The sequence below is a fragment of the Barbatula barbatula genome (assembly GCF_947034865.1).
Source record: "Barbatula barbatula genome assembly, chromosome: 6".
Lineage (NCBI taxonomy): Eukaryota > Metazoa > Chordata > Actinopteri > Cypriniformes > Nemacheilidae > Barbatula > Barbatula barbatula.
This window is the reverse complement of record NC_136765.1, coordinates 8,196,890-8,224,276: the sequence shown is the minus strand read 5'-3', so window position 1 is coordinate 8,224,276 and position 27,387 is coordinate 8,196,890. Positions and strand designations below refer to the sequence as shown.

Below are 27,387 nucleotides of genomic sequence, written 5' to 3'. Positions count from 1 at the left end.
TGAACTAGAGTTTAATATGACACATTTATTATGAGTCGCTTTCTCATTGGTCAAATACTTTTACGTCATGACCTTGACACATGATATAAATCTAAACAAGTTCCGTGCAAACGATTTTTATAAATAGAATCTAAGACCTCCTGAATGGATACATTGCATATGTAGACTAAATAACACATGGCCTTTCATTTTCTGGTAAGAAACAACATATATTGCCTGATGCGTGTAAATATTTTTTTTACATGTAAGTTCTATTAAATTAAAAATTGAAACAAATTCATTATTCGGGCATACTATACTATAATATAATATAATATAAGCATCCTCATTTACAGCCACGTTTCAGTGTTGAAACTGTAGGTACTGTCTCTTTAAGGAACAGTCCGTATGGGGGGGTAGCTAGTAAGAGACGAGTCAGATATGGCGGAATGGAAGCGTACCACCTCTGCACCGTCTTCAGCAAGCACAAGCTCGCTGGGTCGAGCCCTGTCCCACAGCAGGTTAAATCAACTTGATCAGTCCGACATGTTTCAGTCACAGACGAGTCTTAGCCGGGCCAACATGGGCCAGGGTCGCAGGAGGAGGAGATCGAGCACCACCAGTCTGGAGTCTGGGGACATTAGTCCAAGTGCAGAAGCAAGGGTCCTGGTCATAAACACCGGCGGAACCATCGGGATGACGTACCACAATAACGGTAAACACCTGACTGCTTGCAGCATCATGTAACAGACGATTCATTTGGCTTGAAACTGAAATGGCATTACACGATTTCATCTTTACGTGTAACTGCACACACATAGGGACCGAACTAAGCGAAGAGTAAGGGAACGTGAACAACATGCTCTCAAAGCATCTGTGTTTTTACCTACAGTACAAGTATTTGTCCCTCAAAAATATTTCGGGAGTTTAAAACACGCTTTAAAATGTATTTTCACTCCATTCACTGCACAATTACAAAACAATCCACCGACATTATGTAAATATGGATGGAGTTCCTATAAGGCAGAGCATCCACATGGTGTAGTTCACTATGTGAATTATAGACATGCCACACAGTATGTTTGTATGTTTCACTATATACGTTCTCTTAAAACGTTCGCCTTGTGATGTCTTTATTTAAAAAAAGCTACTTGGCTTTATATTTTGCCTCTTTATGCTTTTATGTGTATGTGTCCAAATACAGGCAGTGACCTCCACTGTCATTGGCAAATATGAGCAAACAAGGCTGGTAAAATGTCATTCAAGTAAAACAAATTGAAATGGAGTGAATATCACATTATGAATTCCCTTTAATATACAATGGCCGCATATATTGGCACCCATTCTTATGAGTAAAATTCCCAAGTACAGTATATTCACATTGAAATAAAACATTTCTGAGCACACCAAGGTGACTAGAAACATGATGTTGTCTAGTCATGACTTCTTGTTTCACAACAGAATAATATTAGGTAACACAAACCCCCTTGATCATGCATCACAATGGGCAAAACCAAAGAATGTAGTTCTGATGTGCAGCAAAATATTGTTGAGCTTCACAAAATAGAAAGTGGTTTTAAAGGAAATGGTTGAAACAAAAAATCCCATTTCCAACACCAGGGTAATCATTTACAAGTTTTAATGGACTGGAGATGTTGCAAATCTGCCTGAAAGAGAATGTGTGTATGCATATTGTCTTAATGCACAACAAAGATAATATTTTGAGCCTTTTCAAAGATCACAGATGGAGATTTGCAGAAATTAGTTTTAGTGTCAGATAAATCAAATAAAAATAAAGGACCTCCATCACCACAAGTTGTTCGCAGGGACGGATTATCCAATGGGCATTATGAGCACAGCCCTAGGGGCCCAAGCACGCTTGGGGGCCCAAGCAAGGGGGCAAAATTTCACGTAACAATGTTTTTGCAATATTCATTCTGCCGTGTGCCTCTCGGGCTCGCACACTTGCAAGTGGGCACACAAAACAGTGTTTCTAACGTACACAAGTCTGTCTCTTGATTTACTAACTTTTTACGAGCCCTTCAGCAGTTTTTGTTCTGGAGAAGCACAAAGCCACAAATCTAGTGACTTTCCGATAAACCTTAGCTTTCGATAAACCGCAAGGTCTCTCCTTCTCCGTGCAGGGATCGTCTCAGTGAGCGGCAGGAAGAAGCAGCACATGCGACAGGTGACTCCTTAGTGAAATGAGTACAAAAAAGGGTTTCCAACAACCTGTCACTGTTATCGACTGTTTGAGTATATAAACATGATCAAATTTCATCTGTAAATATGCACGTGGTTACAGAGGTTGTTTGAAAGAATAGCCAAAATCGCAGATTTTTATAATGATTTGTTAGATGTTTCGTTATAAATCAGAACTGACAATATAAACTGAAAATATGTAAATATAATCTATGGGCTAAATTAGAATACCCTCACTGTTGTCTTTAAAATCTCAAAAGGTAAGAGGTTTTTATAATGGATCGTGGTTAGATCTTGCATCAAAGCACATTGGTTTAAAACAAACATCCAAATCAACAAAAAATGGGTCACTGAACACAAAAATACAGATCCTGGCATAGCCATCCCAGTTCCCTGACCTGAACCCTATAGAAAATGAGTGGGATTAACTGAAGAAGAGGTAGCACTAACATTTGAGGATCTGGAGAAAGTGATCTTTATTAAATGTCAACAGCCAATATAACACACATAGATTCACATATATTCATCTGCTAATATAGTGCCCAGCTGTGGGCCTGGATGCAGCTGAGATACACACATGGTGATTTTATTATGTAAAGTAAACATTAAGAGTGGTTTAGTTTTTATATTTCAAACATAACTGAACCAAAGTGATGTGGCGTATATCATTATTATTATATTTCACGGACATTACGCTTAAATATTTGTATTTGAAGTGATTTGTCTCTCCTATGCTTCTTATGGAAGCACAGAAACTCAAATCTTTGTTTTTTTAATTGACGTCAAATGTAATTGGGAAAAGATAAATATTTGGAAGATGGTTTAAAAAATTCAGTCTTTCAAAGAATTGACCCAGGACAAACGTTTTGGCAACAGCTTTTATGCAAAGCCACTTCAAGGGAAATTTTTTATTTGTTCCCCTTGAGCAGTATTGCTGTTGTAAGCCATGTTCTACCAGTTTGGTTACAGTTCAAGGACAAGTTCGCTTGTAGCCTAACAGAAACAGAGAACTGAATTTTTCCATGAAACTAAACTGAATTGTATCTTCCAGTCTGCTGCAAACAAATAGGCCTATAGGGTTTACATGATCAACACTACAATGCACCGCGCCACATCCAGTGTGGACAAAAAAAATTATAATGGGTTCTAATGCGTAATTTTTTTTGTTGTGTCGTGCCCAGGTCCGGTGTATACACGTACTTAAAAAAACGTTAAATCTTAAAGCTATCACTTTTATATAGGCTATATTTAAAGTGGATGCCTTTCATTATAACCAAATTGAAGTTTGTTTTGGTCATTTTTAAATGCGTTTTATTGTTAAAATCAAAGAAATTCTATGTCTTCATAGAAATTGTATTAACCGTGATCATTTTTGTAATATTCACAATTGTATAAAGCTATGCATAAAGAGTGAAACAATTATTTATAGATTTGTATTTAGGATAAAATGCAGGAATGGAATTATTTTTAGCATAACAAAGGTATTTTAATTCAAACAAAAAAAAGCTTTCAACAGAATGCTATCAAGCAATACTGAGAAGTGACTCGAGTGAGATAAGGAATGTGTGTGACAGATGCAAACACTGCAATTCCATATCTGTAGTTATAATGTTTACTACTTGTGTTGAATTACCTTGATAATGTAATGTTTATGACTTTAATGTGTGATCTACAGCATCTGCTGTCAGCTGTGTCTTTGTTTATTATATTCTCATCAGCGTTTCTTCTATTCTTATCAGCGTTTCTTCTATCTCTTCAGTGCTGTCTCCAGAACCAAACGCTCTAGTCAAAACTCTACGCAAGCTTCCCATTTTGCACGATGAGCAGTATGCACAACAAACCAGACTGTACGACTACTACGAGCCTCCGGAGAACACACTGGTGCTGCCGTAAGTTTTCACATTGTGCTGTTAACTGTGTTAGAAGTAAAAACATATAAGTAAGTCATTTGTGGAGCTGTTGTCTTATAGATATTATTGTCTAGGGACTGTAATGAATTTTTTGTAAATGAAAGCTCACTTGTGTTTTTTAACTTGCTGCAACTTCACACATTTCCTGTCATCAACTTTATTCGTAAATATCTCTATCTACAGAATATCTCTATAGACATATTTAATGGGTAATTATTGAGTTAAGGTGTTTCTGTCATGTAGCCAATGGAGGGTGCTGTTTCCTTATATATTAGACGTGTTAAAGTTTACAGATAGTGTGTGTTATTTTGACAGGAAACCCACTTATCCAGCTGATCAACTATTTCATGGGTCTGGTAGCATAATGTTTGCCCGTGTGGGATGAAATATTTTATATATGTATAAGCACATGTATATGTGTATTTGTTTGCATGCTTTGTGCAGTATTTTGCCCGTTCTTGCTGCTGCTATAGCTAAACCTCTACTGTGTGGCGCTTCGAGTTTAGCAGATTAATTATGATGGATGATATATTTTAAAATCAAAGTTAAATATGGTATGTCAATTCTGAGCTATCCACAGGTTTTATCTATTTAATGCAGTTTGATGCAGAATTTCTGCCATCTTCGAAAAAATTACTTGCATCCTAACTATTTAAAAGAGGCCTAGGACCTAAAAATAAACCGATAAGCAGAGCATATTATGGTCTCAATGTGAATGAGTTCATAAAGATTCAAAATGATTTATTGTTAAATGTTTCAGTTTTGTCAGGGATGTGCCATGAATTCAGACCTGGTGTTAAGAGGCATTTCAAGTCACACTTGGCTAGATAGCTTTACATTAAACCGCTAAAAATGTGTTTGCACGATGCTGTTTTTATCATAGCCTTAGCTGAGAACTATGGCTTATTTGCTAAGGCCGCCCGCATATGTTTGATCCTTAAAATAATATCTCAACAAACTGGTTAACTTGATATCGACAGGTTAATTCATTTTCAGGTGAGTGAATTTGTGAGAAGGCAGTTTTGAAGAATAGGTTTTATGCCACCAATGTGTATACCCAAGGTTTGTGCATCTAAAGATCCATCTTTCACATAAACATTGTTAATCCACTTACTCTGTTTGGAGACTGGAGTTTCAACCTTTTTCATGTTACTCATTGAGATAACTTGATTATTTGTATTCTTCATTTTCAACTTACTTTGACTAAATGTCTGCGGAAGTCCTAGTTCCATACTACTAGCCTACAGAAGTTGACATATGTCATGTCTGTTTAGAAGTAAAAATCCTCTTTAATGTTTATTGCTGAATTCTTTTATGGGCTTCAAACTGGTTTGATTTGCTTGTTATCTAATGCTTGTAGTTAAAACCCATATTGCCTAGATATATTCCTTATTTTGTTATTTACAAATATTTGTGGAAAAGATAGTCTACCCAAAAATAAAAATTCTTTCTTTGTTTATACTGTCTCACTTTTCAAAAAAGGACTTTAAAACGTTTATACGGCGCTACTGTGGAGCCCAAAAGATAATACTTTTGAGAAATGTTACAGTAGTTGTTTCGATACAGTGAAAGTCATATTTGGTTACCAACATTCTTCAGGATATCTATTCCATTCTAAATAAAATAATTTTCTTTTTTGGTTAAATCATTGCTTTGTGGTTGACATTTTGGGGTTTTGATGTTAACAAACCTACTGGACAATGTATCATTTTCTTTTTAGTAAATATTTTGTAATTTATTATTATTGTGTAGATGCATTTAATTGCCACGATATCTGTTTGCTTTGCTATTAGTACATTTTAATATTTTGGAATTATAAACAAGCAATACATGTACAAACAAAAAAATCCTAAATAACTATGTGCGTATATATATATATATATATATATATATATATCATAATACAAGTGCTAGTCATATAATAAGAATATCATCAAAAAGTTGATTTATTTGACTAATTCCATTCAAAAAGTGAAACTTGTATATTATTTTCATTCATTACACACAGACTGATATATTTCAAATGTTTATTTCTTTTCATTTTGATGATTATAACTGAAAACTAAGGAAAATCCCAAATTCAGTAGCTCAGAAAATTTGAATATTATTTAAGACCGAAACAAAGAAAGGATTTTTAGAAATCTTGGCCAACTAAGAAGTTTCACTTTTTGAATGGAATTTGTCAAATAAATAAACTTTTTAATGAAATTCTTATTATATGACCAGCACCTGTATATATACTGTATGTATAACTGTAAATATATTATATGATCATATCATATTTTAATGCTTTGATCATGTAAAAATGTAGCTATTTTGGCTGGTGTCATATCTTTACGATGATAATTCCTGTATTTCCACATTTAAAAAAATCCTGATCTGGATTTAAACCGGTAACCCCATCATCCCATTTGTCATAATGTCTGTTCTTTCATTCACATTAAATATGGTTGCCCAAGTGATAATTTAAAAGCCTTAAAACTACAGATTGTTGCTTTTATTCAATCTCTCTCCTTTTATAAAAGGTTGCACCAGATGACTGACAAGTGCTTTAGACTACCGATTAAATGACTAATAAAGAGTCTTGTAAAGGACATGTCAAACAAGTCAAAACAACATCAGTTTCTGTCTCTCTCTGTACTATTGTGAACTCTGCCTGTACCTGTTTTAAACCTTGTATAAGGATTGATGACGGTGGCTCCCATAGCAACACTGTTAAGTAAATGATACTTGGAAATATGATATTTCATTTATATGATCATAAACATATGTTTGTGCCTGCATATCTGACTGAAGGCTATAATTTGAACAGTTGGTCCTCTTCCTCGTAGTGTGTGTGTGTCGGTGTTCTTCGTCACTCCTGCTGTTCCATTGATCTATCTAACAGGGCTCGGGCTGCACCCTCCTCCGTGTCTTTATTTGTTGGGAGGGATTTCTTTTCAAAAACGCAGAGATTAATGCAATCTTTTCCGCAAGCCATAAGCAGCCACATGACTGTTAGCTCATCTGTGCATCTAACAAGGGTGGCCCGATGTAACAGCACTTGTGGGACCACATGAATATTTATGCGGTTTTAGGATAAGCCACCCGTTTTTAATTAGGACATGGAGGTCATGCTAATCTGCCCGCTCTATGCGCTCAAATCACAACAGAGCGCTCCCCCTCCTCATAACAATAACCCCCACCTACTCCGGGAGCCGCCCCCTGAGCGATGAGCAAAGTCTAAGGTCTGCTTCTTGACAACATTTGGTCATCCCACCTCCCGTGATGCACAAAATCACACAAATACACAAGGACCTGCTCTCAAAGGGCTATAATCTTTCTGTCTGCACTTTTGCTTTTCACTATACGGGACGCCCCGCTGCTTGACCAGACGAGCCCCTAAAAGCGACTTTGCTCTTATATCCCCTCCCCCTTTCTGCTTTTTCGGAGAGAGAACCTGAACTCGGTCCAGCTTTTACTGTTTGTGAATAATCTTTCCATTTCCATGTTAAATCTGGCCTTGTTTGTTTGTTTTTGACTGGTTTGACTTAACAAATTCTTGTTCGGTCACAAACAGCGTTGGCTTATTTAAATAAAACGTGTTGCATCTGGAGCTTGTTAGCGTTTCATTTTTTTCATCATTATTCTCATTTCATCTTTTTTACACTCTTTTACAACAGATGGTCCAAACAGAATAAGAGGATAGTGTATACTATTTTAGAGTACTCTCCTCTGCTGGACTCCTGCAATATGACCACAGATGACTGGGCTACTATTGGAAAAGACATTGAGGTGGAACACACAAACCATTTGATTGTGTACAAATGACCTTTGACATCAATTGTAATAACAGAATCTTCATAGCACACGTGTTGGAGATGTTTATTCAGTTTGTGATTTCCTTTTGACTTTGTGGATTTAAGAAATGTGTTGCTTAAAGATTAAGGAAGTATCCGCTCCTTTAATATCAAATGTTTGTGTACAATCTGGGAAATCTTTAAATACCGTAAAGCCATTACAAAATAGGACTTCAATCATGTTCACAGAAACACTATGAGAAATACGATGGCTTTGTTGTCCTGCATGGTACAGACACCATGGCATACACGGCTTCTGCTTTGTCCTTCATGTGCGAGAACCTTGGAAAGCCGGTCATCCTCACTGGCTCACAGGTAATGCACTTTAACCACCATTACACGTGTCTGTTATGTTTCGTTTGCTTTTTCTTATTACGCTCCATTTGATGCTCTTCAAATGACACTGTTGTTTGCCTGATGACCAAGAACACCACTTTTAAAGAAGTTTGAGTAGTGAACAGATTGTTCGTTGTTGTGCAAATAACATGACATGGCGTTTGTGCAAATATCGATGGAAATAATTTTCACTTAATATATTGAAACATCATAAATGATTTATAATGGATTTTCGAGTTCCTGTGACAAGGGTGAAACCATGCACAAAAGACAGCATGGTGTCAAAGTTGAAAGCAACACCTGAATTACAACTATGGCATTTTAATTTAAGTATTCATTTTAAACTAGCTGACATCAAAACAGTGTGTTAATGTTTTGTTTAGAACTTGACAACCATCTTGTGTTTGGCAGGTGCCTATTTATGAAATGAGAAACGACGGTAGGGACAACCTCTTGGGGGCGCTGTTGATAGCAGGACAGTTTGTCATTCCGGAGGTGAGACAGCCTTTTGTTCTTACTCTGAGATGCACTGGAACATTACACATACAGAAAACAATCAATATTTGTTTTTTAAGACATATTTTATTGCTTGTGTTAAAGTGATAGTTCACTCAAAAATGAAAAATCTGTCATCATTTACTCACCCCCCTGTCATGACTCTCTTCTGCAGAACACAACAAAATGAATTTAAAGAATGTTGTTAACTGGCACCCATTCACTTGCATTGGTTTTGTTTCCATACAATAAAAGTGAATAAGTGCCACTGCTGTTCGGTGAACAACATTCTTCAAAATAGCTTCTTAGAGGTTTGAAATGACAAGGGTGTGAGCAAAATACATTTACATTACATTTATGCATTCGGCAGATGCTTTTATCCAAAGCGACTTACATTGCATCATACTATACATTTGTTTCCGAGTATGTGCAATCCCCTGGGATCGAACCCACAACCTTGGCGTTGCTAGAGCTATATGCTCTTAACACTGAGCTACAAATAAAAAAAGTCTGAAATCAGGTTTCTGAAATGCAAATTGAAAATATTTAACACTGTTCAAATATATGTATAAACCCTGAAGATATTTCATTTCTGGCATTCGTATAAGGCAATTCAAATTCTTGAATATATTGTTTAACCAGAATTACGTAAACATGAAGTACAATCCACCTGTACACCACCCGCCAAACAAGTCCGTACAAGTTTAGAAGGGCCCGTGATAGGCTGTTCTAATAAGGACTGACAGAGAACTAGAATCACTGGTGGAAAATACTTAAGAATAATAAAGAGACATTTAAAATAATGTCTGAATTAAGTGAAAGACATGAAATGTTCACTTTCTGCCTTTGTCTTTACAGGTTTGCCTCTACTTTCATCATAAACTCTACAGGGGAAACCGTGTCACCAAAGTGGATGCAGGAAGCTTTAACGCGTTTTGCTCACCAAACCTGCCGCCATTGGCCAATGCTGAAGTCGACATCAAAAGTAACTTCATCAACTTCAATGCATTGTTCTGCTCAGAAATTAGCCTGTTCATTTGGCGATGAGGCTTTATTAAAGGATAGTTCACCCGAAAATAAATATTCTATTATCATTGACTCACCCCAAATCTCTATAAATGGCTTTGCTTTGCTGAACACAAAGCAAGATATTTGGAAGAATGTTTGCAATCAAACAGATCTGGGGCACCTTTGACTATCATACAGTGTTCATTTTCACAGCAAATTCTGATTCTGTTTTCTTCTGACGAAAAAGCAATCTAGGTTTAGTCATATTTTAGTCATCCCCATCATTTTAGTTTTAGTCTAGTTTTGGTTGACGAAAATTGAAAAAAATGACTCTAACTGGTGGAACTAATTTACTTGGTGTAATTAAAGGTTCCTTACAAATAGAACTAGACTTTTTTGACATCATTTACTTGACCCTTGCATCAAATTTAACCAGGTCATTACTGTTATTTTTCAGAAAAGTTCAGTTATTGGATATGCAGTGTTGCAACACAGATGATATTAGACTATGAATGACATGTCCCAGTTTATTCAAACTCATTTCGACTCAATTGACTCAGTGAAGGACGTCCTCCTTCAGTACATTCAACCAATGAAACACGCTAAAAGTGCTCACATTTAATCGCTATTCTATGTTTCTAAAGATAGCGAGTAACAAATGTTGGATAGACGATATCATTTTAACAGTGAGATAAAATATGGTTTTCAGATAGCATTTTTTGTCACATTCAGGTTAACGTTTGATAAATGCGTAAAGAAAATGTCCATGTTTTATATTGTAGCTGCTGTAGCCTGTTACTTTTAAGTTTTTCATAAAATGTTATCGGGGTGGTGAATAACATTTTCTAAAAATAAAATATAGACCGTTTCATTGGACGCACCCGCCTTGACTGCAGTTAACTTCCGATCTGTGCTGTTATTGGCCTGGCTAAAGTCTAATAATTTTATTTAATCTGTGCTGATATTAATTTATTATTCTATTGTATAATAATTCTATTAAATAAATTATTTGTAGAATTTTGTTGTTTGTTAAGTTTAATAAATATTTATTTTTTGGATGTGTCCTGCAGTTTTGACGCATTTAAAGAAGCCGTATGGTACATTGACATCTAGCGGTTGAGCTTGGTATCTATCGCATTCTAAAATCAAAATATTGGAGAGGCCAGTTTAGCCAAGTAACGGTTCATCTCGGTTTCTGTTGCTTGTTATCAGAAATAATCTACAGGCACTCTATTATTACGAATGTGCACCGGAAGTTTAGGGCAGTCAATGAACGCATGCATACGCAGTAACGTTTGTGTATGTTTTTGCTTTGAAACCGTCTATACCATGGAGTCTATAAAAAACTGAATGTATAACTATTGTCTGAAGTAGAACAATATGTTTAAAATAGTAAAGAATTTTCCGTTAAAGGCCAGATGTACCAACAGCTTGCGGCAGCACAAACGCCTCACTGTAAAACATTACTGTAGTTTTGCAGCAGGTTTGCCAGTAACTTACTGTAGATTTAATTTACAATTTTGTTTTAAACAAAAACCAACTTAGTTCTTATATTTTCTTTCATTGAACACGACTTAATATCTTGGGTTACTTTTCTTGTTATGTAAATGTATTGTAATTTATGAAGTTTTAAATATTTTAACAGTACCAATTGGGAAATATTTAGTAGTATCAAATCTACAGTAAGTTACTGGCAAAACCTCTGCAGAATTACAATTTCAGTGTAAGTTTTGACATAATAAAAACTACTGATGGTATTTAAACATTCGCAATGAAAATTATCGCTGAAAAGGCGTGGACGCATGCATCTGACCTTATCGCATAATGCATTTGTAGGAGTCGGGCTTGTTGTAAATCACCCGCAGAAATGTCCACTCAAATCTGTGCTTTTTAAAAATTGAGAAATGTAATGTAATTGTAAAATGTAATATTCAGCATTTTGCTAATAAGCATTTCTTGCTTTTCAGTTAACTGGGATACTGTATGGCGATCCAACACAACCTCTAAATTCACCGTCAGCACACAGATGAATCGTAACGTGGGTCTCCTGCGTATTTTCCCGGGAATCACTGCTGAAACAGTAAGGTTGCGTGGTAATAATGCAATAAGCCCCAAGCATTAGTGGGTAAAAGTGCATTTCATAACAGCTTGAATACCACCTTAGCTGTTATAAAATGCACTGTAACCCACTGCTTTGTGGGGCTTATTGCTTTTATAAAACTGTTATTCCATAAAATAAAGAGATATTTAGGCTATGTAAGCAGTTAGCAGTTAAAAAGCAGGGTATTTTATAAAGGCTTAGATCTCGGCTCAGCCAATCAGAATCAAGGACCAGAACTGACCGTTTTATAATGTCTCTTTTAAACGAAATTCAGTGATTTTCCTTTGTCATGATTTACTCGCCCATATATTATTTCTAACCTGTTTGACTCCTATGGGACGCAGGAGGAGAAATTGAGCAGAATGTGTTGGGTGGCCTTTTCCAAATTATGAAAATTAACTGACTGACACTGCAATGCTCCAAAGATATTACTAATTGAATTCAATTTGATGTTACTTACTCTTAAATCTCATTCACGTTGTTTTTAGTTCATTCACAAACATTGTGTTTTCAGAAATATCTGAATACAAACCTGGTTTAATTCGTTTTTTGGGAATGAGATTAAATAGCTACAGCGAAGGTTAAGATTTCTGTTTATATAATGATATATATATATGAGCTACATTTATGTAGCTTTTGTGGGTGTTCTGTTGTTGTTTTTTGGCCTTAATAGTATTCAGTCTTTTTCGTTTTGAAAAATATATAATATAGAGGTAAGTCAACAATGACTGAATTCACTTCTAGCGCAAGGTTATCCGCTGTTATTTGTTCTGTATGTAATGAGACAGAGTTATGGAGCATGTCTAATTCTTTAGGAAAAAGCCAGGAGTTGGCACTACCGTTTGCGCCACTTCTTTTAAGAGCAGTGGGGGAAGGAGCAAATATTTACTACCTCAATCTGGCTGTTGTGCCATGCACTGCCTAAGCAGATTTTTTATCTTCCTTTACGACCTCAGGTTTTATGGCAGATCCTTCACGTACGCTTCTGTATTTTTTACAACTCCTCATCACGTTCATTTATAGCCGTAATGCTAATAACCACTTCCGTAGAAAATCGGATTAAAATAACATGCAACTGTAAAGAAATTTGTGAAGTGTTAATATCGTACATGACTATGCTGCTCGCTTATAACACAATGTCTGTAGGCGCTGTGCTAGTTTCATCTACATATTGCAATGATGCTAAGAGTTAACAGAACTATCACTGGCTTAGTAACTAGAAATGCATGCTAGCCATCACGTTGAAACAGACTTATCTTTCATTTGACCCGAGTTAAAACTCAAAGATCATGTCTGTGGTTTTTCTCATATGTCCTTGAGTGTGCAGGTGTTTAGGAGCAACTCCAGATGTGCCATAGTGGGCGCATGGTCCACCAGGGCTTTAAATCTACAGCGCCGTTAATTCTTTTCTCTGTGGGACTATTGGCCCCACACACCCAAAAGTAAAACAATGTGGAGACGTGATGGAATAGTCGTCCCGCTGGGACACTTCTTGAGAAAATTAAAACCTAAAACCTTCGATGTTAATAAACGGATCCTGCATAGATAAGCTCTGTTTCTACACGTAACCTTACGGTTGACATCAAATCTAAATGGACCAAAATTTATATTTCACTAGTTGTGCATAATTCCGCATTATACTAAAGTCAAAATGTCTTTCTAATGTAGCTTGACTGTAATCATACCAATGGGTTAAGTTAGAGGAAATGGAAACCTATGGGGTGGGACGTGTTTGGCTTAGCAATGGATGACATAACTACTCGGAACCTCAATTGAAAGTAATAATTTACTTTTACAGGGTTTCTTTTTGTGCCTGGAAATTTCTTTGCTTGCTTCACCTATACCACAGTAACTTCATGCTGGTTAATACTAATGTAGTAAAGGTTACAAAAATAATAGCTTTGAAAAAGAAAAAAACTCTCTTAAAGGGGTCATATGGCGCGAATATGTGTTTTTCTTCTTTGGTGTGTAATAAGTTGCCCATGCATGTATAAGACACGTAAAATTGCACAAATTAAAGTGTCGGAACAAAAGATGCATTCTATCTAAAAGCGAATGCTCACCCAGACCTGCCTGAAACACCTTCTGTAACCACACTCCCACAAATCTACATCAGTTTGTGGTACGATTTGACTTGCGTGTTTACACAAGTAAGGCGAGCGTACCTGTATATACAATTGCTTTGGAACCTGATGTCCGAAATATGGTAAGAGCGTCACATTTCTGTCACACGCTTGTAGTATTCGACTGTAGTAACTGGCCAATCTTAGCACACATCACTTTTCAGAGCGAAGAATATCTGCATGTTTCATAGAGGCGGTGCAAAGAGGAGATACAAACATGCACGGTATGTGGAAAATACAGCGTTTTTGAACCTTAAATCCTTATACACATTGCATTACATCTAAAACAAGCGATAATATTAGTTTTAGCCGTGTCATATGACCCTTTTAACGTCATCGTTCAACATCCTGAGAATAAGCCCAGTTGTAAATGATTTTATCAATATCTTCTAACATAAGAGAAGTTAGACGGGTTGCAAATTCTTTCTTCAGGTCAGGGCCTTCTTGCAGCCTCCTATGGAGGGAATAGTCCTGGAAACGTACGGCAGCGGTAATGCTCCTGACAATCGTGCAGACCTGCTGGAGGAGATCCGTAAAGCCACAGAGAGAGAAGTGATTATGGTGAACTGCACCCAGTGTCTCAGGGGCTCCGTCACAACCTCGTACGCCACTGGCAAGGTATGGCTGTTTGCTTGTGAATAGCTCTTTTCTAAAAGCGTGTAATCCCTCATTGTTCTCTCTCAGGCTTTGAGTGATGCGGGTTTGGTCGCTGGGTGTGATATGACCCCAGAATCTGCTCTTTCAAAACTCTCCTATGTGCTGGCAAGAAAAGATCTCAGCACGTTAGAAAAAAAGAAGGTATGCAGAGTATTCCGAAAATATGTATTTAATCACATATATGGGTGTTTCTTCAACTACCTCTTGGAAGGCTTACTACCATATTAGTCATCTAATTCTAGTGTCAGACCTAGACATTAAATGCACATCTTGACATCACAAACGGTTTCATTTCTAAAGGTCCACAGAGCCTTTGAAGAAACACAACACCTAAAATGGCTTTAACAGAAGGTCAGTTTTGACTCTCTTGGAGCAGCTCGCTCCATACCGTGCGAGACGTGTTATTTTAAACTGTCAAAACATGTTATTTGTTCACAAGATGCTGAGCCGCAATCTGCGTGGTGAGATGATAGCCGACCTGGATGGGGCAAAGCTGTCTCTCAGCGACAGTCGCTTTATTCAAGTTATTGCCAAGTCCCTCAGCATTAGCTGTAAAGAGGTGAGGGCTGTGCATGCAGTCTATATATTACACTGTTGATCAGTTCAAACAGTCAGAGTTTATACTGTTTTAAATATTAAAGCTATATTTAGAGCTAAAAGAGGTTGTGAAATAAGAATAGATTTAACTTTATTGTCATTGCACATGAAAAAAATATATGTACAGACATACAAAACAAATACATATATTATACGGAATATATGAGCATAAAGAATGTTCACATATAAATGTATATACATACGGTGTTGCGAATATATATCGACTATATTTGTATGCATCTTGTAAAGTAAATATATACAGAGTACCGACAGTATCTACAGTGATTTGAAGGATACAATGCAGAATATACAGACACGTATTGAATGAATATTGTATGACTATACAAAATGTTTATGAATAAACAGGATATATGGGAATATACAGAATGTGGAGGAATATACATAGTATATGGAAGAGTATCTTTCTCAAAGTTCACGAAAATCTTCAAATTGTTTTAGGAGAAAGGAAAAATATTTGTGCTGTCAAATCGTTTCATCGTGATTCATTGACACCAAAATAAATGTTTGTGTTTTATCAATATATGTGTGCGATTTGTGCATGTTTATTTGTAGCTACACAAACATATATATTTAAGAAATGTATGCATGATATACAGTATTTATATTTGTGTATAATATAAATAATATTTAAATATGAATGTATGCATATTTTCGTAAATATTTGTTATATGCAGTATATACATGCAGGTGTGTGCATTTATATACATTTTCACACCACACGCACACACATATGAATTATATAAACAGAACATTTATTTTGGAATCACGATTCAATGATTTGACAGCACTTCAAATATTATTGTTTCTGTCATCATTCACTCCCCCTCAGGTTGTCTCAAACCTGTATAAACTTTGTTGTTCTTCTGAACACAAAAAAAATTTGGAAGAATGTTTGCAATCAAATTGCTCTGGGGAACTATTGACTACTATAGCAGGACTGTGTAGTATCTTCTTTTGTGTTTAACTGAACAAAGACATTTAATCAGAGTGAGTAAATGGTGACAGAATTTGTATTTTTGGGTGAGCTCTCCCTTTAAAGACATTTTATGAACACGCATAAACATTAAGAGAATTGTCAGCTATGTTACTCTGATCAGTTCGTAACTAATATATAATCGATGTTTCTAGGAGCTTGAAGCCATCCGGGATGCCCTAACACCCACCCTGGCCTGCGCCGCTGCTAAGATTGGAGACATCGAGGCGTTGGAGGCCATAAAAGAAATGGTAAGCAGTTGGGTGTTTGCCGTTACATACCGATAAACCAGCACATGCCTACGCAGTGACTGTAATATGTGACACTCTTTGTTAAGATGTTTGCACACGGGGTAGTTCTTCATTCGTTATACACAAACATTCAATCAGGTAGACGGAAATACCACCACTTCCTGCGAACAAATGGCCCTTCAACCAGAAATCCGAATACCTGTTTTCAGACCTGTTTTCAGACCTGTTCTGACAATTTTTTTTGAAGGACACGTGCACACGTTATTTTAAAATAGCTTAACGTCTTTCCATTGGACCGATATGTTTTATGTTGTGCGCTAGATGATTACAACCTTGTTATTCATCGACGGGTTTGCAACACGTTTGACACAACAAAACATATTAGTCTGCCTATTGCGTTGTAGTTTTCATACTGTATGTATATACAGTACTTATCAATTTGGACACAGTTGATATAAGATAAACTTTGACCCTACTAAGCTAATCGCAAACATAAAACTTGCAAGTCATGGTACTCCTAGCTAAACAGAAGAGGACACCAAAACATGTTTATTTCATATGCAGTTTGATAATGAGGGTGCTTTTAGATAAGGCCTCTAGTTCACTGTTGTCCTGTTTTATTTGTATCGCCATTCAACTGATAAGCCTAATCCTGATTCATGTAAACATTATGTAATGGATTTGGCTTGACTTCACAAGGTTTCTCAAGGTCATTGGTGCAATCTATAATAGCAAACTGCCTCACAAAATAGGGTTTTATGAGGACAAGACAAACAATTAAGTATCTTTTTTATATTTTTATAGCTTCTGCTATATAATTCTACAAAAATGTTTTCTCATGGTCAAACATGTGCTATTAAGGTTTAAATAGATATTGAATGATTATGTGGATTACAGTAGACACGCCCATTTTACATAAACAGGGTTTTTTTCTTCTTCGTTTGAAAATCATCCCGTTCACACGGTGGACGGTGCCTTAAATTCGTATGCAGAACACTTTTTGAAAAGAAAATGATGGTCACCAAACACATTGGCCTCCATTGACTTGCATTGTATGTACACAAAACCACTGAGACATGTTTTGTCTTGCAAGAATCATATACAGGATTTCAAAGACATGATGGTGAATTAATAAGGTCAGAATTTCTATTTTTAAAGGGGTAGTTCACCCAAAAAGTTCTGGGGCACCTTTGAAATACTACGGTAGAAATAAATCACCTATGGTAGTCAATGGTGCCGCAGAACTTATTCCCACATTCTTTAAAATATTTTCTTTTGTGTTATACTTAACAAAGAAATGTATACAGGTTTGAAACTTGAGGGTAAGTAAATGATGACAGAATTTTCATTTTTGGGTGAAGTAACCCTTTAATGGGAACTACCCCTCAAACACTTTTAGTTTTAGTTTCCTTGCCAATCTGTTCGCTTTTTATTCTTAATGACATTTTAGCTCCATCCCTCCAACACAAATTTGGAAATGACACTGGAAGCACATTTTTAGTGCTTATACGCTTCACAGGTTCCAGTCAGGCCTGCATCTTGACGTCTTCATCCCTTTCCAATCATTTTTACTCATCCACTGACGAAAATTGTTCTGTTTATTTTATTAAAAAGGCAAAAAGCACGATACAAATGATTATCTTTCTATTCAGGGCACTGACTTGAGCATGGCCGATTATGATGGCCGTACCCCTCTCCACATCGCCGCATGCGAAGGGCATCTGAAAGTGGTGCAGTATCTTTTGGGTCTGGGGGCCACCGTCTACGCCAAAGATCGCTACGGCGATACACCCCTCCGCAATGCCGTTCGCTTCAGGTACGCCTAGGTGGTTTAACTCTATACTTATCTTGCACATTACGACATTTGTGAATGTGGACACACAGTAACTGAATGTTCCACTGTGACTGAAGGTTTGTCATTGTTTTCGCCCCTGCTAGCGCGTGGGTGTGGAGATGTGTGTGGGCATGTCGTACAACAGGTCTTTTATCATGCATAACACATTGATTTGCTCAAAAAGTCATCTGGAGGTTTCGGTTTTAATGTAATTACTGTTGTAGTTTTGTCCACCTCATTCACAGAACACATCTATTGGTTTTCTAGCCCATGCCGATCTTGTTTCACGGAGCTTGTGTTCAACATCGGCGAACTTTTAGAACTAAAGGGTATTTTTGGAGCAAATGGGGCTACTTTGAAAAGCTAAAATATAAGACAGTGTTGATGGATATTCCTATTTTTTGGTCACCACACAATTGTCATAACAGTGTTATTTCCTGCTTTTGATTATGTCATTGTAGTCCAAAATGTGAAAAACGAACGAGTAGGCATGTCATTTTCACTGAAGGTGTATGACAAACCATTACCAAATAAAATATTTCTGTTCCTTGTCCTTTGTTCTTGGAAACTTGCTATCTTCCAGTCAATCTGTCTGTCACCTTGAGACATGCTGAAACAAAGTTGTTTATGACCATTTGGGCTATATGAAAATACATTTATTTTCAATTCTGTCATGATTTACTCTCTCCAAAGATATTTTGGAAATGTTAGCGAATGCTATTTCTGGGACGTCATTGACTACCATTTAACATTTAAATGGCAGTCAAAGGTCTCCTCTAAACTCCTCAAAATATCAAATTTTGTGTTCAACAAAAAAAGGTCAACATCTTACTATGGTAGTCAATGATGTCCCAGAACTTTCTGCTGCTTTCAATTTTTCAAATATCTTTCTTTGTGTTCATCAGAACAAAGACATTTACTGGTTTGGAACAACTTGAGGGTGAGCAAATGCTGACAGAATTTTAATTGTTGGGTGGAGAATTTCTTTAAGCCTGATCTGGATTTTCAGTCGTTGTGACTTCATCAAAGCACCACATCTGTACAAATTTTGTAGAAATAAATGAACACATTTGATTGTATATGTTTTATTCAATGCAAATTGAAAGAGATGCAACAATCTTTTTAGAAATGTTAGTCGGTTGAATTGAATGGTGTAAAATTCGAACGGATCGATAGGAGCATCCCTTGCTTCTGTGTTGTTGTAGCATGTTTAAGATGTTTGCTATTACATTTGAGCATATGACAGCCACTAATCCTACACTATAGTGCATTGCATTCTATGTATATATCAGTATGTTCCTGGGAATCAAACCTATGTACTACCGATTTTTTTTAAAAGCTAAAAGAACAAACTATTATGAATAACCAAATATGCATCTGAAAAGCATTGTTTTAGCATGTAGTTCATGGTTAAACGCTATCGGAGACAGTTTTTTGTGCTGAAATACTGCATGCAAAAGTGACCTGTGCAGTAAATCTACAGCTAAACCGGTTTCCCCTGTAATGTTCATTTCACTGCTGTTTGTCAGATTTTTAACTCTTGACTTCTAGCCAACTGACACCACACAGAGCTCTGGTATGTACCGCAACTATAGTACAAATCAATAGAAGTGAACGGCTCCAGTGCTGTTCAGTTACCAACGTTTTATACATTTTCTTCTTTAGTGTATTGCAGAAGAAAGGAAGTTAAAAAGGTTTCAAATGACAAGAGAGTGAGGAAATAATGACAGAATCTTCATTTTTGGGTGAACTGTCACTTTAAATGTACGTCTGTCCTAATTCCACTGTGCCTGTGCATATAAATGAACTAATATATTTCTACCCCAATGACCACATGCATGTCGAAAAAAATCTAATGGAACAGTCAGGAAACTAGGACGAAATCTTGCACTTTTTTTCACTGTAATCCTCTAGAGACCAACAACAGCCTCTTAATGTCGTATTCTGTCTCTCTCTCTGAAGAGAAATAATACACAGTGCACACATCAACCTCATTATTAGAGTTTAAGGGTACGGGGTGTTAGCATCGTGTCCCGATAGAAAGTGGCATAAGAGATTCTTCTCTATACCACTGATGTCCTTCTGAAACCTTGCATCTCCATATTTCATGTTTTTTTGGACTTAACATAAAGGGTGACTAATAATAATGATTTAACACTGCATATATTTAACCAAGAAAAGGTATTAAATAACTGGTGAACTTCGACAACACTGTATTCAATCATTTTAAAAGTCCAGCGTTTTTGAATTTGGAGATTTTAAAAGGACAGCAACAATATGTTCAAAACTATCAAGGGTTAATCCATTCACGAATCTGTCATAATGAACATCATTTAAAACCTTTTTATGGGTCATGTCAGAACCTATTGGAAGCAGTTTGGTAGCTTTTATCATAAAGTAAATATATGGATGTGTCATACCCCAAATGTTCTAAATCTAAAGTCATCATCATTTCGCTGTAACAGTTGCCTTGAAGTGTTATAGGTTCGGAGTAACATGTGAAGTATATCAAATAACTGCTGCTTTAAACACATTTTTCATGTACAATATGTGTATTTGTCAGTGGATACACCAGAGTTACTGCAGCATCATTTTACACCGGGCAAGTCCAAACATGTCCCCCCCCCCCCGTAACAAAACAATGAAAGGTTCAACTGACCTGGGAGCAACTCACAGTCTCGCTCCGATTCATTAAAAATCAAAGGGAAATGAGCAAATCTGATTGAAATTTGTGACATCACCACAGTCTGATTGAAATCTTTGGATCTCTGGATATTTTTCATCAATAAAGTTTTGAGGGAAAAGTGAAAAAAACAGGAGATGGCAAAAAGAAAGGGGCGTTTTCTAAACCAGCCCTACCTGATTCAAGTTTCATGTCTAGCAGATACTCTGACTAGTGAGGAGAAACAGAACAAACTGGATGGGCGACGGATGGGTAGGGCCAAAAGTGAGGTCTAAAGGAAAATAGATTAGGGAACGGCCACGCCTGCATTCTACGCAAGACGACTGCCTTATTATATATTACTAAGTTCCGCTCCAAGAGGCATGGCTGTAACACCTTTTCATGCTGTCAAGATTTTCATTTAAAAAGCGATGCTTAATAGCATAACTGTTACAAATGGTTTAACTTACAAATAGAAGAACCCCCATCGAAGGGTTGAGGTTGGCCATCTAACTCACCATTTCTTCTCTGTACTAGGGATGGGCGGATCGATCCTAAAGTATCGATACTTTCGATACTAGCGTTGTATCAAAAAGATTGATTCTCAATTAGAAGTATCGATCCTATCTGTTTTTTTTTGGTGATTTTGTGATACTTTAATAACAGTAGTACGCCGTATATTATTGAAATATTTACTTAAATAGGAACTGCAATGGGAACTACTTCTTCCGTTGTATCTCCGCTAGTGTTCTGTTCGCTCACTCTGTTTAAGGCAAGCAAGCACGTGTGACGCGAAGTTAAAGAGTGCGTGGCTACGGTCATCATGACTGAAAGAAAAAGAAGCATAATCTGGAGATCATAATCATAATCTAACCCTAACCCTAAACAGGATGAAGAGGAATGTCAACATTTACTTGTTTCATCTCAAAAACCTATAAAGGGTAGAAAAAAGTTTGTGTGACATGAATTTGTTATATAGCCTACAGTGTTATCTTTGTTTATTTAATTAATAATGTTCAGTATTTTTTAATAAATGTAAAAAATGTCCATTTCAGTTTATTTAATATGAATGATGATGGCTATAAAAATAACTATATAAAATCACTCACATAAAAACATTTCATTCTAGTATCGGTATCGATATCGACATCGACGATACTTGTCTTGAAAGTACTTGGTATCGGATCGGAAAGAAAATAATTGGTATCGCCCATCCCTACTCTGTACATAAAACATGTCACGTTTTGCCTAAATATCGCCATCACTGTTTGTACCTGGGTAAAGGTCAAATTATATAACTTTATTCTAAATCGCACCCAAAGGCTCAATAAATCACTATTTTGAGCTTACCAATGTGAAATATTTTTTATTTCATATCATATCATTATATATGTATTTTCATTTTAATTAAAATTTGAATTACATAGTTTTTTTAATTCATTAAATTATCATGTAAATTTATTTTACATTTTATTTTAATAATTTTTGGTTTGTTTATTTTTCAATAAAAAATTATAAAAACAATCTTCTTGATGATGAATTGTCATTTTTATTTGAATTGTATTTCATGTAATACATTTAAAAAAATTTTTTTTATCAATTTATCAAAAAATATTGACTATTGACTTCAATTGAAGGGAGCCATCCCTAAGAAAAGAGAGCATGCCGGGCCTTAAAGTTTGGACATGTAGACTTCTTCAGAAAAGTTTTAGACAATGGCTTATAAAGTGGTGGGCTATATGAAACGAGAAAGTCATGGAAAAGTCACAATCTTTAATCTTTTAAGTGTTGGCTGCACCTCTCTTCCATACCCTTATCTTTTGTCTGGCATAAAATCACACTTAAATGCATTTGTATTAAGTTAACAATGATTTCTCATGTGTCTTTGCTCGTCTCTGCGTGTCTAGACCTCTGTGTGCGATGAGTGACCTCTTACTCCCTGAGAAGAGTTTAATGTACCGTGTTTGTTATGGCAAGCAGTGATAGTGCTCATACAGTTGTTTGTGATGGGTGTTTGTTCATATCCCTAACCCTAAGACTTCGTATTAAAGTTTCACTATGATGGCTGAAGACATCGATTATTTGATTACGATTGTAGTAGAGAGGACTTTAACCATATGGGGCGCCTCAGATGAGTGCAGCTGCCAAATGCATGAATGTTTTTTCTGTCTTGACCTTTCTACATCGTGTTGGCTTTCCTCGAGTCACCTCTCTGTATGTCACATCTATGTATCCGCAGGCATAAGGACGTGGTGAAGCTGCTCAGGAAGACTGGAGCTCACTTCTCCCGTGAGGAAATGGAGGATGCTGGCACAGAGATGTGCAGGTCTTTCACACAACACATAAACATACTCTTCTTCACGCCCCCCCTCCTTCTCTGTAGCATTTACTCAGGTCTGACCAGTAATTCAGGGACTTTAGAATGCTCCCGGACAACATAACACTGAGACAGAAGAGATGTTTGTGGAATTTGAGTCGAAACAAACAAGTGTCAGATGGCCTATCAAACCGTCAAGGCCTTCATCAATTTTCTTCAAGTGTCAGTTAAGACCTTTACAACGCTAAGAGTTGGATTGTTTTTTGAAGCATTAAACCATAGCAAGCTGTATGTTCAAATGGTGGCTAAGAGGTGTTAAGCACAACTCTATGAAAAAAAACGAAACATTAAAATTTAGTGTATCACAAAGCCCTGACCATCTTATTACTTTTAACAACCAAAGGCAACAACAATGTAAAAAGCTGGAAGTATCCATTTTATAAAATGAGATAAAAATGATCAACCTTTCATTTCCCCTTGCAAGTAATAATAAACTATATACATTCACTAAGAAGTCTTTAATAGCAGGAATGATTGTAATACTTCATGAAGTTACAGCGTTGGGATTGCCCATGTAGAGATTCTGGTGTGTGTTTTACAGTCTTGCGGCCAGTGCAGACTTGGAGGCATTGGAGCTTTGGCACTTAGCTGGAGTTGATTTAACCACGTCCAGTTATGATGGACAGACACCCATTGATGTGGTGAGTTAAAGGAGAAGTGTTCAGGATACTTAACCATAACTTTATGGCCAATGCCTACATGCCATTTGATTGGAAAAAGACAAACATTGTTTTTTTATTATTGTGCTGTATTAGGTAAGAATTGTGGCTTCTGATTTATCAAAGTTAAGTGTTTCATGAATTGTTGGAATGTTTTCTCTAGGCGAGAGCCTCTGGGCTTGAGGAGGTGGTTGATTTTCTACAACAGGCTGCTCAGTACCGAACTCAGGTAGGAAAGACGCATACGCACACACACACACGCACAGATGCACGCACATACAGGAAGAAACTAATATTTTATAATATGAAATAACCCCACAAAACCCCACCCCCGTGTCTACACCGGACCCCTAAGTTAGCTTTACACCCATAAAGGATGATGTTTCTATACATTTGAGAATCATTTTAAACCCTATGTACATCTAAGAACACACAAATAGTATACATTTCTAACGGCACACAAACAGTATACTACACGCTCCTGCATTTTCAAATACTGATATGTTCAGATTTACCAAATGTTGCAAACACAAAATATCTTTTTATTTCAGGCTGAACATATTTCTTTGTTTTAATGTTTATTTGCTGCTACTCTTCACTTTTTTTCACATCAGGCAGATGAGGGCAACGAGGTAAAAATACTTTTCAAGTCATTTTATTCATCAGAGACTTTATTCAGAAACTTTATTCATGTTGAAAGTAAATCCTGGAATTTAATTACTTTTTGGGTGTGTTTACATTCTGTGTCATTTTATAAAAAAACATTTGATATGTTTTACTTATGCACAAACATGTTCTGGGTGGGTTTAGGGATAGATATAGGGGAAAAGTCAAGTCTCAAGTTTATTTATAAAGCCCTTTCCACTACAATGTAGAACAAAGGGCTGTACAATAAAGATATTGCAATGTGCAATATGTCTAGGCAAACAATAGATAAAACACACAAAAACAGGAGGTAAAAAAGTAAGAAGAAAATATCATAACACATTCAACTTTAAATTTCAGCAGAAAATGCCAAAGAAAACAAATATGTTTTCAAGTAAAGCGGCATTTAAAAACAGCAATTGATGGCGCAGATCTAATAGCAGGTGGAGGGGTATTCCACACCCTCGGGCCAGCAACAGAAAATTCCTGATACTCTTTAGATCTTTTAGGCAAGTTTTCAGAACTGCAATGCAATGAAAAAAAAGCAATCTTTACAAGAATTCATATGAATCAGACTGAAATAGGTTCTGATGCCAACTATTTTATTACCTGCACATACTTTAAATGCACAATTTAACAACACACAGTAATTACATATACTTTGTCTTGGGTATGTACATAATATTTAAAGACACCCTAATATGCAATGTGTGCTTTAAAGTGGTGAGAAAATGTTTAAATCAATTGGAAAAATACAAGTGCTGACATAAAAAATATTGTAAAAGCCCACCTGCATTGTTTTCAAATAGACAATATAAAATGTACCATGTCTGTTGTTTTAAAGTTAACATCCAGTGGTAGTGGTGTAACAAAGACATTTAAGGACATTGTGCTCATGTAATGTTCACTCATAAACAGGTGTGTCATTGGCATGATACTTTCCGTTAACGGAAATGAAATCCAACATTTTTTATTTAACAAAACAAAAATGCCTTTTCTTGCAGCCAGTATTTGAGGAGAATGAGGAAGAGGTAAACTCTGGTGTATATTAAGTAAAGCATTGTTTACCCTGCGATGCGATGTGCTGTGATTGGTGAATTTCATGTTTTAGTTTTTGTCGATGCATCCAACTGTAATATTATACTTGTAATATGTTTTGAGAAGATGTATTATAAACATTAAGCTGTGGTCAAACCGATGCTTTTCTTTCAAAGGAAGTTTAATTTAACAAAACTAAACTAAACTTTTTAGATTGCATGATTTTCATTTTACTAAAGGAGACATTGGTCTGACTCTGAGCAAGAAAGTTGAAAACTGTATGTTTCACATGTTGAAAATATACAAAATGATCCAAATCCTCTGCAAATGATTGCATGAAAATGATTTTTTTGGCATGAAATGAGTGTCGAGAAAAATAATGTTTACTTAATATTAAACATTATTGTTTGTTTGACATGAAACTATGATTTCAAGCAAAGAAACTGGACAATGCAGGTTTCAAACTTTGCTATGGCTGTTGTAAGCATAACTGCAGATAAATGTGGGAAACATGCATTGTTTTTTATTTTCCATGGAGTGTCATTTGGATATTTTAAGATGTCTAGTATATTTTGTAAAGATGTTTTCATGTAGATAAAATATTTGGCTGTTTTAAAGAAGTGCGCACACATTTTTGTCTATCTATTTCTTCTCTAGAATGGCGAGTTTATCGAGTTCACTGCCTGTCCAACAAGATCCTAAGGAGGCCGTCCTACTAGCTGTCACTTCCTGTTGTTATCATTTCTTGAGTTTCTTAAATTATAGTTTTCTCATTTAATCTTAAACTACAGCTACAAAAAAAGCACAAGTCATGCTATGTTTTAATCCATCCAACTTTTGAAGAGCCTCGCTGTCAGCCCTCCGATTTGAATGTATTGTGATGTTAATAGGCAATCATAAATGTATGTCATTGCAAGCACATTTTGTCCGGCAACTTTACAGGACTGGACACTTTTACTTAGAAAGTATTGATGTATTTTCTAAAACCAGAGATAGAGTACATTTAGAAAAGGTACAAATGTCTAAAAAGTGCTCAGTGTTTTTTACCTCTTAAGCCATTCTATGGTAACATCATTTGTTACCGTTTGCACTTAGTTGTTCCTGCTGGCCACCGTTATTATTATTTTATCAAATCTGTATGGCTCAGGTTAATTTGTAGTCAGTTAACTGTATATGTATACAGTTTGAAACTATATAAATTTTTCAATGTGTTAATCCACTAGTCTTGATATACACATTTGTCAGAATTACCTATGCTCTCAACTTGATGTGAATGTATGTTTAATCATATACAGTATGTGTTGGTGGCAGTAAAGTGTAGAAATATCCCTAAGTGCTGTATTAAATAGATGCTGTAAAATCAAACAAAGAAGTGACTCTTAAAAACAGTGTTTGTCCACCAAAATGGATTATAAAGGTATGAATGTGAGTTGTTTATCTTTGTTCCTTTATGTTTGAATCTTAGAGGACCTCAGGAGAAGTTGCCTATACGGTTTATAGATGCTTTTTAAATTGTAGCAATAGAAACACACCGGCTTATCTTTATGTTCCTGCAGGTTGTCAGCACATGCCAGTGTTCTGTTTGTAGTGTGAAAAATGGAAATAAATGTGTGTTCAAAATAACCAACTGTCAAATAAATAATAAATAGAATAAAACGTTATTGCCAAACATTCTGTTTC

At 36.1% G+C, this 27,387-nt stretch overlaps 1 protein-coding gene across 5 annotated transcripts; it reads left to right on the top strand.

Annotated features, from left to right (window-relative positions):
• The first annotated feature begins 114 nt into the window (after window positions 1-114).
• On the top strand, window positions 115-27,387 carry aspg (asparaginase homolog). Of its 5 annotated transcripts, none has more exons than XR_013786794.1 (17): window positions 379-694; window positions 3,941-4,070; window positions 7,754-7,865; window positions 8,120-8,245; window positions 8,678-8,761; window positions 9,620-9,746; window positions 11,737-11,849; window positions 14,426-14,611; window positions 14,678-14,791; window positions 15,090-15,209; window positions 16,397-16,492; window positions 18,145-18,308; window positions 23,228-23,314; window positions 23,907-24,006; window positions 24,188-24,253; window positions 24,576-24,656; window positions 26,365-27,387. XR_013786794.1 is itself a non-coding variant. In XM_079458895.1 (17 exons), the coding sequence occupies exons 1-17, from the start codon at window positions 421-423 to the stop codon at window positions 26,483-26,485; spliced, it is 2,058 nt and encodes a 685-aa protein (XP_079315021.1). In that variant the 5' UTR covers window positions 379-420; the 3' UTR covers window positions 26,486-27,373. The 5 variants fall into 5 exon arrangements, 4 of the variants coding, with proteins under 4 accessions (XP_079315023.1, XP_079315021.1, XP_079315022.1 ...); XM_079458895.1 differs by lacking the exon at window positions 24,576-24,656 and adding an exon at window positions 25,674-25,700 and having other exon boundaries at window positions 24,188-24,264; window positions 26,365-27,373; XM_079458897.1 differs by lacking the exon at window positions 24,576-24,656 and having other exon boundaries at window positions 115-694; window positions 26,365-27,374.